The sequence below is a fragment of the Vespula vulgaris genome, chromosome 1 (genome assembly GCF_905475345.1).
Source record: "Vespula vulgaris chromosome 1, iyVesVulg1.1, whole genome shotgun sequence".
Taxonomy (NCBI): domain Eukaryota; kingdom Metazoa; phylum Arthropoda; class Insecta; order Hymenoptera; family Vespidae; genus Vespula; species Vespula vulgaris.
The window spans coordinates 4,075,503-4,089,233 of record NC_066586.1 but is presented as its reverse complement, the minus strand read 5'-3'; the positions used below and the strand labels follow the sequence as shown (position 1 = coordinate 4,089,233).

General features: G+C 31.1%; 3 protein-coding genes across 12 annotated transcripts in view; 1 reads left to right on the top strand and 2 right to left on the bottom strand.

The window, feature by feature from the left end:
* Nucleotides 1-128: 128 nt before the first annotated feature.
* Nucleotides 129-1,686, bottom strand: LOC127071192 (uncharacterized). The gene is made up of 2 exons (XM_051010176.1): nt 1,167-1,686; nt 129-1,046 (listed from the first exon to the last, which is right to left on the bottom strand). The coding sequence occupies exons 1-2, from the start codon at nt 1,473-1,475 to the stop codon at nt 768-770; spliced, it is 588 nt and encodes a 195-aa protein (XP_050866133.1). The 5' UTR covers nt 1,476-1,686; the 3' UTR covers nt 129-767.
* A 276-nt stretch (nt 1,687-1,962) lies between these two features.
* Nucleotides 1,963-4,490, top strand: LOC127071101 (histone deacetylase 3). Its single transcript, XM_051010012.1, has one exon. It carries the CDS (start codon nt 2,356-2,358, stop codon nt 3,655-3,657), a length of 1,302 nt encoding a protein of 433 aa, XP_050865969.1. The 5' UTR covers nt 1,963-2,355; the 3' UTR covers nt 3,658-4,490.
* The window catches only part of LOC127071033 (cytospin-A-like), a 32,099-nt gene continuing 22,363 nt past the window's right edge, over nt 3,996-13,731 (bottom strand). For 4 of the 10 annotated variants that reach the window (XM_051009855.1, XM_051009846.1, XM_051009821.1 and 1 more), the window contains 9 exons: nt 10,963-11,331; nt 10,645-10,857; nt 10,106-10,561; nt 9,575-10,010; nt 7,198-9,330; nt 6,531-6,743; nt 6,282-6,455; nt 5,259-5,644; nt 3,996-5,089 (listed from right to left, as the gene is read on the bottom strand). In XM_051009855.1, the coding sequence (XP_050865812.1) occupies nt 5,000-5,089; nt 5,259-5,644; nt 6,282-6,455; nt 6,531-6,743; nt 7,198-9,330; nt 9,575-10,010; nt 10,106-10,561; nt 10,645-10,857; nt 10,963-11,331 (4,470 nt within the window). In that variant the 3' untranslated portion in view covers nt 3,996-4,999. Of the gene's footprint in view, nt 5,090-5,258; nt 5,645-6,281; nt 6,456-6,530; nt 6,744-7,183; nt 9,331-9,574; nt 10,011-10,105; nt 10,562-10,644; nt 10,858-10,962; nt 11,332-11,800; nt 11,954-13,731 lie in introns of those variants that run through there. The other 6 variants (XM_051009865.1, XM_051009829.1, XM_051009881.1 and 3 more) reach the window with 6 other exon arrangements.

Genomic DNA, 13,731 nt, shown 5'->3' with positions numbered 1-13,731 from the left:
CTTTCACGACTGCGTCGAATGATGCGCACGTGCGTATTGGTTATCGTAAAATAACACGACGAAATATATTTTTGATCGTTATTACGCTCGCTCACTTGTTAGTATATAGTTTCTCAAAAAATGAACAATTTATTTACATTTCAATAAAATTTCTTTTCAGTTCTTTATTTGAATCAATCTAACAAGTGTTCTATTTTCATACATATAGAACACTTGTATTTAGTGCTTATTAGTGTCACAAATACAGATTGATTGGGATTTTTGTTCGTGTGATTTATAAATTCTTATATTTTAATGTTATGGTTAAATGAATTTTCTTTCTATAAAATGAAAATAATAACAAAATGTTGATGACATTAAAAACAGATGAATATTCGTGCCATTTTAATGATCTAGTGGAATAACCTAATTTTAAGGAGATTATGATTAATAAATGTTATTTTAATGAAGAGATTGGAATCTATTTTTGTTTTTATCTCACATCGCAAGCATAATCATTATAAATACATATAAAAAAGTAGAAATATCTTCTATAAAATATCTTGGAATAAAAGGATGAAAATAATGAACATGTTTAAAGAGGTATTAAATAATATTAATTCCCATTATAAAATGATTATTAGCATGATGATAGAATAGATAAATAGCTGCATTGTTATTCATTAGAATAAAATAAATTAAGTGCTTAGTTGTACTAAATGTGCGTTTTTTGATGCATTTCTTAGAAGGCAAAGAAGTTATAACACGATAGCCCCGAAAATAATGCTTTATCTTAGCATAGAGAATCCTTTAGCTCTTACAAAGCTAAACGGCCTGCATTGTATCTGACGTGAATGATTTTCTGGTGACTCTTGTACTGTTGTAACATCATTCTCTTTATTCCAACCACGTTTAGGAGATTCAATACCAAAAGGACTGTATAATTTAGTTGGCGTACGTCCTAATAATTGGCGCGAGCGTGATTGAGGAGTTTGCATTTTACAGTTGCTGCCAGGAGATTGTTGTTCTTCCAATCTCTGACGCCTTCTTGTTGAGCTTCTAAATTTCTATACAATAAAAAATGAGTAAATATTATAATCAATCAATATATATACATACATATGTATGTGTATATATGTAATATATATGTGTATATATATACACGCACATATATATAATGTACTAACCTGTGAAATTGTACCAAACGTTGTTCTTACTGTTGATATGGTTTTGGATAATCTTTCTGCTCCATTTCGTAAAGCACGTCTAGAATCAGCGGATACATTTCCAAGACTCAAATTATTCCAACCACGTTCTGTGATATCTTTCTCTTTAGAAGCTTTCGGTTTGGAAGACTCGTTACATTTTTCTTTGTCAAAACGATCTTGAAGACGCTGTCTTAAGTTTTTTGAAGTACGTATCAATTCTGGTGAATTTCTGACACTTAAAACTTCACGATGGAACGTGAACGAGACGCTACGCGAATCAGGACGCATTTTAGAGATATTTAAATTTTCTTCCGTCTCGTTATATTCCTCCTTGATTTTAATTGAAAATTTTATTTTTCTCAGTTAAATCTGAATATTATTTTACTAATGATTTGATTAACATATGTAGCTGTCACGACGTATACTTTGAACATCCGCATTCTCTCTTCGAAACGAAGCGTCGTCGGTGCTCGTTGCTAACCGTTGCTACTGACAAAACACGAATAGATGCACACTATGTATTCGTACCTCGATACAACTCTCGCATATCTCGAAAGTACGAGAAAAGCAGTTCGTGTTAACATGTACTTTCTTAACTTTTTCATTTACATTGTACTTTATTTACCTGCTTTTTATTCATTGTTATATTTATTTATTCGATTATTAAATACATTTTCACGATTAGAGAGATCTCTCATGGTCGATATTATATTGAATTTTCCGCTTTCTCGAGTAATCGAAAGTCAAGTTTAACAAGATGGCGCTAGTTATTTCATCTCAACAACGAGAAGTTGTTCGTTGCTATTTACATTTACGATTGCAACAACAAAATGCCACGAAATTTATATACGCGACAAATACATCGAATATTTAAGATATCGAAGAACTATATTTTCCTTTGATAATTTATTATAGTGACCATTTACGTAGTTTAATGTGCAATGTATTGTGTCTTTGATTTAAGATTCAGTTTAAGATCAAACTACGCATGTGTTCGAGTGAATAAAAAGTGGATATTATGAACAATTGGAATGTATATTTTTATAAAGTGGTAATGACATTTCGTAATAAGGATATCAATATTTTTCTTATCACATTAAACACATGAAATAAGAAGTGTCCGGAAATAGTCTCCTAAATAATACGAAATTAAATATATAACCTCAAAATGAGTTACAATAAGAAAGTATCATATTTTTACAATCCGGATGTGGGAAACTTTCACTATGGTCCTGGACACCCAATGAAACCTCATAGATTGTCTGTAATTCATAGTTTAGTTCTTAATTATGGTTTACATAAAAAAATGCAAATTTACCGTCCTTATCGTGCGAGTACTCACGATATGTGCCGGTTTCATTCTGACGAATATGTGGAGTTTTTACAAAGAGTAACGCCACAAAATTTACAAGGATATACAAAATATCTTAGTCACTTTAATGTGGGAGATGACTGTCCTGTTTTTGAAGGACTCTTTGATTTTTGTTCTATGTATACTGGGGCATCTTTAGAAGGAGCTACAAAATTAAATAATAATTGTTGTGACATTGCAATCAATTGGAGTGGAGGTTTACACCATGCTAAAAAATTTGAAGCTTCAGGCTTTTGTTATATAAACGATATTGTAATCGCAATTTTAGAATTATTAAAATATCATGCTAGAGTATTATATATAGATATTGACGTCCATCATGGAGATGGTGTACAAGAAGCATTTTATCTTACTGACAGAGTTATGACAGTTTCCTTTCACAAGTATGGCAATTATTTCTTTCCTGGAACAGGAGATATGTATGAAATAGGAGCAGAGAGTGGTAGATATTATTCTGTAAATGTACCATTGAAAGAAGGTATAGATGATACGTCTTACGTACAAGTATTTAAACCTGTTATCTCGCATGTGATGGAGTTTTTCCAACCAACTGCAATTGTATTACAATGTGGTGCAGATTCTTTAGCGAATGATAGGCTTGGATGTTTCAGTTTAAGTACAAAAGGTCATGGAGAATGTGTAAAATTTGTTAGAGACTTACATGTACCTTTACTTACTGTTGGTGGGGGTGGTTATACCCTTCGTAACGTGGCACGTTGTTGGACATATGAAACATCTTTACTTGTTGATGAACAGATCAGCAATGAATTACCTTATACTGAATATTTAGAATATTTTGCACCAGACTTTACATTGCATCCTGAAGTTGTCACTAGACAAGATAATGCAAATAGTAAACAGTATTTAGAGGCAATAACTAGACACGTTTATGATAATTTAAAAATGATACAACATTCGCCAAGTGTTCAAATGCAAGACGTTCCATGTGATGCATTACCACCAGAAGAAGAGAGGCAACCGGAACCAGATCCTGATTCAAGACAAAATGTTCAAGACACGGATAAAATTATTGAGCCAACTAATGAATATTATTCGGGTGATAAAGATCAAGATAAAATGGATGTGAGCGAAACATGATGAAAACAAAAGAGATCAAATTTTTCAAATGAATAAATGACAACTTCAATTCTGATGCTTGATGATTTTTTTTAAATCAATCACATAAGATTCATATAATCAGTTACAATAAATATACTAAATAAAGTCAATTGTAACAACTAAAAAACTTCAGATTATCATATATTGTAATATAGTCACATATTGTCTCTTTGTAAATATTGTTTTGATCATACAATCTAACCTATTTTTAGCTATCTAACGACTGTAATATAAAATGATTAAATTATATCTTTTACGTAAACGAATGATATTTTTCTTTGTCGCAAATAATATTTGAAATTAAAAAAAAATATATATAGTTTTTTAAATATCCATATATCAGGCAAGTTTATTGTTTTATATCAGACAGCATATTGTCTATATTAATATAACAACGACGACAAGGACGATATTAATATTAGCGCTAATAATAAGAGCAATAACGATAACGTCTGTATCTCTGTATCGGGGCTACCTTCCTATATCACAGAGAACTTAGCCTTTAATCATTTTTTTCCTATCTCATTCAGTAAAATAGAACATAAACAATCTCTTCTAATATGCTGCTTTGCTTCATAGTAGACTAAACATGACTAATTCAATAAATTAGATATCTTAAATTAAGGCGCTTAGTTCTGTACATCGTTCGTAAACTTTACAAAAGTATTTCGAAAAATAATCCAAGTACAAAAATACAGTATGAGGAACGCAAATACTTGACATTTATTATTTGCAAATATGCAAGACTCTATGATGTAAACATGCATTTTCATATATGCAATGCATACCATATTGCAAAGTGTATAGCATAACTCTGCCAAAAAGACACTGCAAAGCATAGTTATATTTATTATAAGAAAGTCGTGAAGTTTGCATTTAATTATATACTATATCTTTCCTTTTATATATGTATATGTATGCATATATATATATGCGTATATATATATACACATACATATATATATAAAAGGTATTTGTTTTATACTTTCATCAGATTTAAATATCCATTTCTTGTTTTTACTATACATAGTATGTATGCGTACACGTATGTAAATAAGTTTTTCAGTCTCATGATAAAAGCAATTCCATTTGGTGTGTAGTCTTCCATCGAATTCTCTGTATGCTTCAATAGATCCTTTCACATAAAGCTATATATACAGTATAGGCAGTGCTCTAATCCAGCAATAATCAAAAATTTGTATAAAATTGTGTCTTGCAGAATTTAGTTGACTAGATGCCATTGTTCTTGATCACTCAAATAAGTGTAAGAGGATTCAATGGGAAGGATGATATAGCTTAATCTTTCAGATAGTGACCACGATTACGTTTCAAAATGTTTATAAATACTAGTCACATATGTCATGACTTGTTGCCAATCGGGTCGTTCCAGTTGACACATTTCTCCTATATTCTGTGAAAAAAATAGATTTATGATTATTACTAATTGTCCAACTAATTCATACTTACATTTTCTTTATCTCATTGCATTGATTATACATCGATAAAGTTTATATATATATTACACGTGCGTACGTGCGTACGCACGCACCCACCCACTCATACACATTTGTTTTACTCACCAAGGTTGTAGGTATGCCAACACTTTCAGCAGCAGAGAATGCAATGGAAAAATTTTTTCGTTTTTCAGCAGGTGTTAAAGTATCATATGGTACTTTATATGGGAGATAAGAATGAAGAATAGCGCAAAGAGCTAAGCCATCGTTCCAAGAGCTGCTAAAATTAGTTATATCGATATTTCGATAGCCTAATGTCTTGTTTTGACACCATTTAAGTAATGCATTTCTCTTAGAACCTCCATTCTTGATCAACCCACAAAGAGGATCTTTACGTTCTGATAAATCTGTCACACTATTTCGACGAACGAAATCAATAGCCTTGACATTTAGTGCAGCAGAATCCAAAAGTTCACCAGGACTTAAAACCACGGGTACTGCTGACTTTGTTTCTGTGTTAGGAAGTGGAAGATAAGATGGCTGAGTAAAGTAAGTTTATCAAACTTTATTTGTTACATGTAACAAAGCTATATCTTACGTGATATATATATATATATATATATATATATATATATATATATATATATATAAGCGGTAAAGAATTGAAATAATAGAATGCAGAATATAACGGCGGTTCCGATGAAATACCAATATTTTTACATTCAGAACTACCAATAGTACGACACAGGGAATGACAACATAAATAATGATCAAATCACCTTTATTTATATGAAAGAAATGAGTGATAGACATGCGATTACGTGATATGTTCAAGCGCAGAAGAAAATGAGATATGCGTGTGTTTTCTTTTTTTTTTTTTTTAACTAAAGGTTATCATTTGCAGCTTAAATAACATATAAAGCCAAATCCTCCATGATTAGGATTTACATCCTAAAGATTTATATTTTTCAAATGACTACTGATACATATAAAAAAAATTTGTCTAAATATTATCTAAACGCACAAGTAATGGAGAATATATAAAAGAGGATTCAGAGAAGCATAAGTATTAGATTATATAATAAAAGCAATTTTATGAATTAAAAAGCAACTTATGCCCACTATAATAGGACTTGTATGGTAAATTACCTGATAATGGTTTCCTATTTATTGCTGCCTGTGTTTTATTATTATTTGGAGAATTTGATGTACAGATTAAGTTGTTTATTTGTTGCTGATCTCTGAGAGGAGATTTCAGTGTCATTATATCATTTGTCCCTATAGAATTTAAAGACGATGTTGAACTACTACGACTTCCCGGTCCTAAAACAAAATAAATAATATTAACAGTGTGTGAGAATAATAGAAATAACGATTAACAACATATATTAAACATACCAGCTTTAGCTTGTTTTGTAGCATTTTCAATACTTTCTATTAAACATTTAACAGATAATCTGGAATCTTGGCGCGAAATATTAGCCTTTCGTCGTGCAGCCATTTCCTGTTGTACACTTGTTAAAACACATTGTTGTGTTTCTGTTGGTGTACTCGCTGGCCTTGCAGGTGGTTGTTGTACAACTTTCTGATTTGCTGAAAAATCGATCGGATCTATTCAAAAATATTCGTCAATTAAAACATGTTTCAAATTTAATTCAACAAGACAAAGCAACAAGCAAAACAAATATATGTATGAAATAATAAAGCGCAAATATTAAATTGTCTGTGGGAGAAAAAAAACAAAAGAAAAAAATAATGAAATTGTAATATTTTTTTTTAAATAAATCCCAAGACACCTAAAAATTTTGATTTGTGAGGGATAAAAACATAAAGCAAGTATCTTTCAAAACATAATAATCCAAAACACAAAAAGCTAACAACAATAGGTTGAATAGGATCGAAAAGGATTAGACATATAACTTGAAAACCTAGAGAAACATTTGGGGCTAGCATGTAAGATATTAAACTTTCTATATTCTTGGCTAGCTTATAAACGAGGACAGACAATGGGTCGAATTTTGCAGTACAAGCAGTCAATCATTGTTCCACACCAGTAGCGACTTACGGTCGCAAGTTTTTCCTGTTAACGAACGTCGACCTGCTCTCAGTTCCACATCTTCTATGATAGTCTCAAATTTGTCTCTCAAGGATGATGTACGACCTATCGCTCGATCCTTGCATAGCAAGGCATAATTAGTATCGTTTTGTGAGACTTCAGGCACTATACTCGTACTATAATTGTCATTGTTTATTGGTATTTTTCTAGCAACATGACTATTACTAACTTGTGTCTTTTTATCTTCTATATTGTAATCTGTTTGCAAATTCATTCTTAAAAATTTCAAGCGTTTCAAACGATTAGCTTCACATAAAGCTAGATATCTGTCACTTTGTAAATCATTATATTTGGATATATCTTTGAATGATTTGTTTAGAATTTTAGTAGGAGAAAATTGTTCTGACGTTTGAGTTCTGTCTCTTAAAGTATAGTTTGAAGTTCTATTTGATGTGTATGATGGTGTTATAGAATGCATCTTGTTGCAAACAGGAGATATAGGAATATGCTTTATAGAAGACATAGATGGATAAGAATTACGCTTTTCTAAATAATTATATTTTGAATATTCAAAAGATTTAGAATTCTTGCATTCATAAATTACTTTTCCTGTATTCTTTTTTGGAGAGTTCAAGGAATCTGCATCTTTCAATTGATCTCTTTCTAAATGAAATTTAGTAGAGATATTATTTGAATTGTAATTGGCATCTTTACTTTTTATGGTACTTTTAGTTATTTTTGCCTTTACATCGATATTCCTTTGTTTGTAAACTGAAGTATGTGTATCTGTATTATGTCCTGAACGATAATTACGTTTTATAGGAGATTGTTCATTGTCATTAACAGAAACACAATTTTGTTTTTTATTATTTATAGTGGATTGATTACTTTTGGAATTTTCTTCCTTTATCATTTTACTTTTCATTTCATAATCAATAATCGGAAGAGATTCGTAACTTCTATGAGTTTGAATAATATCATTATTATCAGTAATTTTATAAGAATCAAGATTATCTAATGATGTAGAAAAATTTTTATATTTTAAATAATTAGTCATATTCGACTTTGATTTATACTGTATGTTATCCAAAAGAGAGTCGACTATTTCACTACTCGGTTTGGATTCATATCTTTTTAAAAATAATCGTTTCTTTTTGTCATTCAAGTTAACAATTTCTTTTGTTGAATTATTTGCCTCAGGAAATTGATGCAAGGATTTTTGTTTATTGGGTGATGTAAGAACATCTTTGGTCACTGTTGTTTTAGATATTAGTGGATCTTCCAAAGATTTTTCTCTGCTGATTTCTGAGATTAGATTTGAATCTGTTTCATTAAGAATTTTATTTTCACTTTTTTGCAATAATTTGCTCATCTCAGGATCTACTTCAAATTTGAGATCATTCATTGAACTGTCAATGTCAGAAAATACGTAATTCTTTGGTACAAAAAATCTACTATTTGAAATATTGATACCATATGAATTTGTATCAATACTTTGAATTCCTTTGATATTTTTTAGTAGAGAGCTTTTAGAAGTTGCATTTTTATCTACATTAATTGAGCTGGGAATATAAAGTTTACGATTACTATTCTCGTTCTCTAGAGTGTTGTTTAAATCTATATCTATGCTATTATTTATCTCTGAATATAATTCACTCTGTTGGATATTTACAGATTGTTCAGTAGATAATTTTTCAGATACTTCATCGATGTTTTCTTTTATCGGATCTACGATCTTACTTTCTAATATAGTTAATCCCGTACTCGTATCAGGACTTCTAGTTTTTGGAGTAGAAGCTGGACAAAATTCAATCTCTTTACCAGACATTAATTTTTCATCTACTTTAATTACTTCTTTGACAGAGCATGGATTACCTAGATCTGTTTCATCTTTTGATAACTCTGCAATATCTTGTTCCTTTGTTGTATTATTAGTAGGAGCGAGTTTGGTATTATTATTTGTTATCTTGTATGAATTTTTTTTGATTATCGTTTTAAAAAAATTGGTAGGTGATATGTGCCGCCTTATCTCACGAGGACGTTTTGTAATAGTACGTCCACGTTTCAAAATAATGCTAGTCGGTTTTCGTTTATTTCTGCTAGTAGTATCAAATACTTTATTGTTGGACACTGTGGTATCGCCTAATAATGAGTAGACATTAAAAAAAAAAGAAAAAAAAAGGAAAAAAAAAGAAAAAAAGAAAGGAAAAGAAGCAATAAATTAATAATGTATAACTTATATAACTTCTAATTATGTAAAGGAATAGAAGAATTTTTTCCTTGTACGTTTGGTATTTCGTACTTATCCGAATTTAATTTGAGAAATATATGTTCTATATGTCATATTCAAATATAATATTCGAAGAATTAAAGGTATTTTTCTTACCTTTATTAAGTTTATCTAGCTGAGCCTCTAATGTTCTCAATTTATCTCTTTGCGCTTTGTTTTCCAAAACTACACGTTCTAATTCGCTTTGAGCCTCAGTTTTAAAGTCATTCGCAACTCTAACAGTCATAAGTAGATCCGTCTGGAATTGTTCCCATTCAGCACTTTCTTCTTGTCTCAATCTACGTTCCTCAGCTAAAGCACGTTCCAACTCGTACTGATGAGTTTGTGCTTCCCGTTCTCTTCTTTGTGCTTCGCTAAGAGCAGCCTTCAATTCTCTTTTATCTTCTAGATGTCTTTGACATTGTGTTTGTAATTCTGCCAAAGAATCTCTTACTAATTGTAATTCCGTACTGACAGAAAGTCGTTCGTCTTTTAATTGATTTAATCTATATTCCAAGTCATCGATAGCTGATTTAGCATTATTTCGAGCAACCTATAAATTTATTCGCGACGTGCTATACATTTTCTATTTATATTTATTAACGCAAATTATATAATTTTTTTAATGATACTCTACTAAAAACATACCTTGTATTCTTCTTGAAGTTGAGAATATTGATCTCTAAGACGATCATGATCACAATGCGAACGTGCCAGTTGTTCTTGCAAGGCTGCAGCTTGCGTTTCTAACGTATCTTTTTCACGTCTTGCCGCGTCTAACAATTCATCAGCTTCACTTTTACTTTCTACTTGCCTTGACTGCTCTAACTCTTCAATCTTAGCTCTGGCATTATCCAGTAAGGTAGCTAATCTGCTTATTTCTATACTTCTGTTCGCACCCTCTTGACGCGCTTCCGCTAATTCTACATCCAATTGTTTACGTTCTATATTGACTGTTTCTATAGTAGATTCAAGCAAGTGGACACATTTTCTTAATCTTTCCGCTTCCGTAGCATTAGCATCGGCGGTCGTTCTTAAATTTTTTAATTCCGACGTTAATTCCTCTTGTTTTTGAAGCAGAGCCTCCCGTTCTTCTTGAGCACTCTAAAACAGGAAACATATATAATAACACATCAATCAATATTTAGAATAATCTTATGATAATATAATTTTATGTATATATTTACTTTTAATAAGTCAACTAATTTTTGTTCCCTTTCTGTGTTATAACCTTTGGACGATTCTTGAGGTTGTTCTTCTCTTAATAAAAGCCCTTGTAGAGTGTCAACTTTTGATCTTGAATCTTCTAACTTTTCTGTTTGTCGACACAATGATTCCAAAAGAACACCTTTTTCTTCTGTTAATCTTTCATTGTCAGCTTGTAGTTCCGTTAATTGAGCCTACATTAAATTAACACGTTTAATGTAATATCAAATAAATTTACTATTTTATCGATATAATATATTTTTCAGATTACATTGTTGAGAATTACTGATCATACATACTTGTAAATCACTCAATTCTTGAATAGTTGCTTGTAACTCTTCATTAGTGGAATAATGCGTTTCTTCCATTTGTAGTATTCTGTCTTGAAGACAAGCCACTGATACTTCTGATATAGAGCTAGAGGAATGTTTATCCCAATCCGGAGTAGTGCATTGCGCACTGTCTTGTGGTAGATTTGCATTTGGTGTACAGCTATCATCTTGAGGTATAGCAATCGAAGCTGGTGCAGAATTATGAAGCCTTGATGCATCTAATAGCAACTGCTGCTTCTCTGAATCAGATAACGGAGAATGAGCTACATTCCTAAGACGGGCACGAAGAGCTTCATTCTCTTCTGCGAGACGATCTAACTCCAGACTATGCTGCTCCTGTAATCAATACATATTAATTATGTAACAGAAGCTAAAATTCTGCATCAGATAGTTATCAACGTTGTAGCAATCAATTTGAAATTTTGTAGTTAGTTTTTCTTTCGTAATATCTTCATATCTTTATTGTAAACTATAGAAAAACGTTGAAAATTTAATTTAAACTAATAATACAAGGAAAATAGAAAACTGTATACATCCAATCATTGCTGAAAATATGGAAAGAAGAATTGATGTTACATGGTCATATTTTAGTTCGAAGTAATAATAAAAATGAGTTAAAATGCACAGTAAGATATATTAAAATTTATTTAATTTTTATAATAATAGTAAGGATAACTGTCAATCTTGGAGGTTAGGTTCCATGCGTTATTATCTATTTTCTTCTTCCTGAATGCCAATCGAATTGAAAATCAATTAAAGATTGAAACCATGTAGAAGTTTGATAGAAAAGGATTGTAAATATTACCGTCGGTGCGGAAAAGCAACGTTTTTTCATATCGTTCTCTGTGATTCGCGTTCAGAAGCTTTTTCTCTTCGTAAACATCCCCGCATTTTACGCCCTCTGCTTGTCCTCTAATAAGCCACTTTCTCACTATCCGTTATTTCAACGGACCGTTAAACTATCGAGTATTAAGAATGAAAATATGTGAAGCTTACACGCGATCCTGGAGATCCAACGGTTATCATCGCGTAAAAGTGAAGAAAGAAGAAAATCATATTGCAACGAAGGTTTCTCAATATCTCTTATTTCTTTTTTCAAATTCTAATCAAATTTTAATTTTCTAAACATCGACATTCCAAGTTTTGGCACGTTAAACACGACAACGAAAATTACTTGAATAGGTTAAACGTTAACAGTCTACTGCGTAATAATTATATTATTATCTATTGCAAAATATAAATATTAACTAAATAAAATAACAGATCAAATTTAACTGCGAACACAATTAATTCTTTTCATTTCTGTAAAGATTCAGTAGATATCAATGCTTCCCAAACTTTTATGGATCAAGACCCACTTTCGAAAACGATCATTTTTTGCCAGCCATTCCTAATGAACTCTCTTAATGAACATGTATACTACTCTCATATTTTAATATTTAACGCGACCTGTATTTGGAGAATCTCTGTAATAGATCATTATGTACGAACCGACACTTCGCAGAAATCAGTGCGTGCAGTTATGTTCCAATTATATTTTGACACATCACCATGTCATACAGAAATATCTGGGATAGTTGAAATTTCGGTTCATGCTATAATTATTCTACTGAATCCGCCAATTCGTACAACTTATTACACGGGTAGTAAAGATGATAAAGAAATAATGAAATCTTTTGAAAGAATAGAGAGATGTTATTGGGAATAATGATCTGATATAATGAATCTATTTCTCATTTATCATTTATATGCAGAGTGATCGTATCATTCGTAATGATGTAATATTCTAACGTAATACATACATCATATACATACATCCATCCATCCATCCATACATACATACATACATACATACATACATACATACATACATACATACATATATACATATATATATATGTCTGCATCTGGTACACCGTGTATGTTTTCCTTGTAAGGTCGGCGACGTAATGACAAGGGGTGGGGATGACGAGGGGGGGAAAGAAAGGGAGAAGAAACGAAGACCACGTGAGCAAATTTCGTGTGTGAGCCACGTGATCGTCATCAAGACAATATGAGCTGTTCGACGCAGGAAGAAAAAATAAATGATGTAAATTATAAAACATCATATCGATCGCGATTTCATCGAAGAAGTTGTTGGACGTTTTTACGATGACTTTCTTGTTACTCTTATCGATCCTGTTCATGTTTAATTACAAGCGACTATAATAAAAATTGCTAACGCGACTTTCACGTCGGCAACATTAATTAATCCCAATTAATTCGTCAACATCCGTCACTGTCTCGTGACTTTCACCAAAGCTCGTCTCGATCAATTTCTATCTTTTTCTTTAGTTTGTACTATATCTTTGACTCGAGAAACCTTTTAAGAAAGAAGAAGGAAAATTTAAACAATTCCTTAAAACTTTTCTAACTATGTTAGGCTAGACAAAAAAGAACCAAATCTCCAAGATTCTTACCAAAGACGTATATAGAAAATTGTTATAACTTTACAAACTATTAACAAAATATAAAAAAGAAAAAGACAAATACGCGCGTTTCTTGATCTATAAAATAGTGTGATTTTCAAACTATAATCCCATCAAGAGGTTCAAGATGTTTCGAAAAAAAAAAAAAAGAAAAAAGAAAAAAGAAAAAAACACGAAAAGATTGTAAAACATCTTAAATTCATTGAAACCAAATCTTTAAGCTTAAATTCAATAACTGTTTCATATGAATTTCTTCATTTTTCTGTTT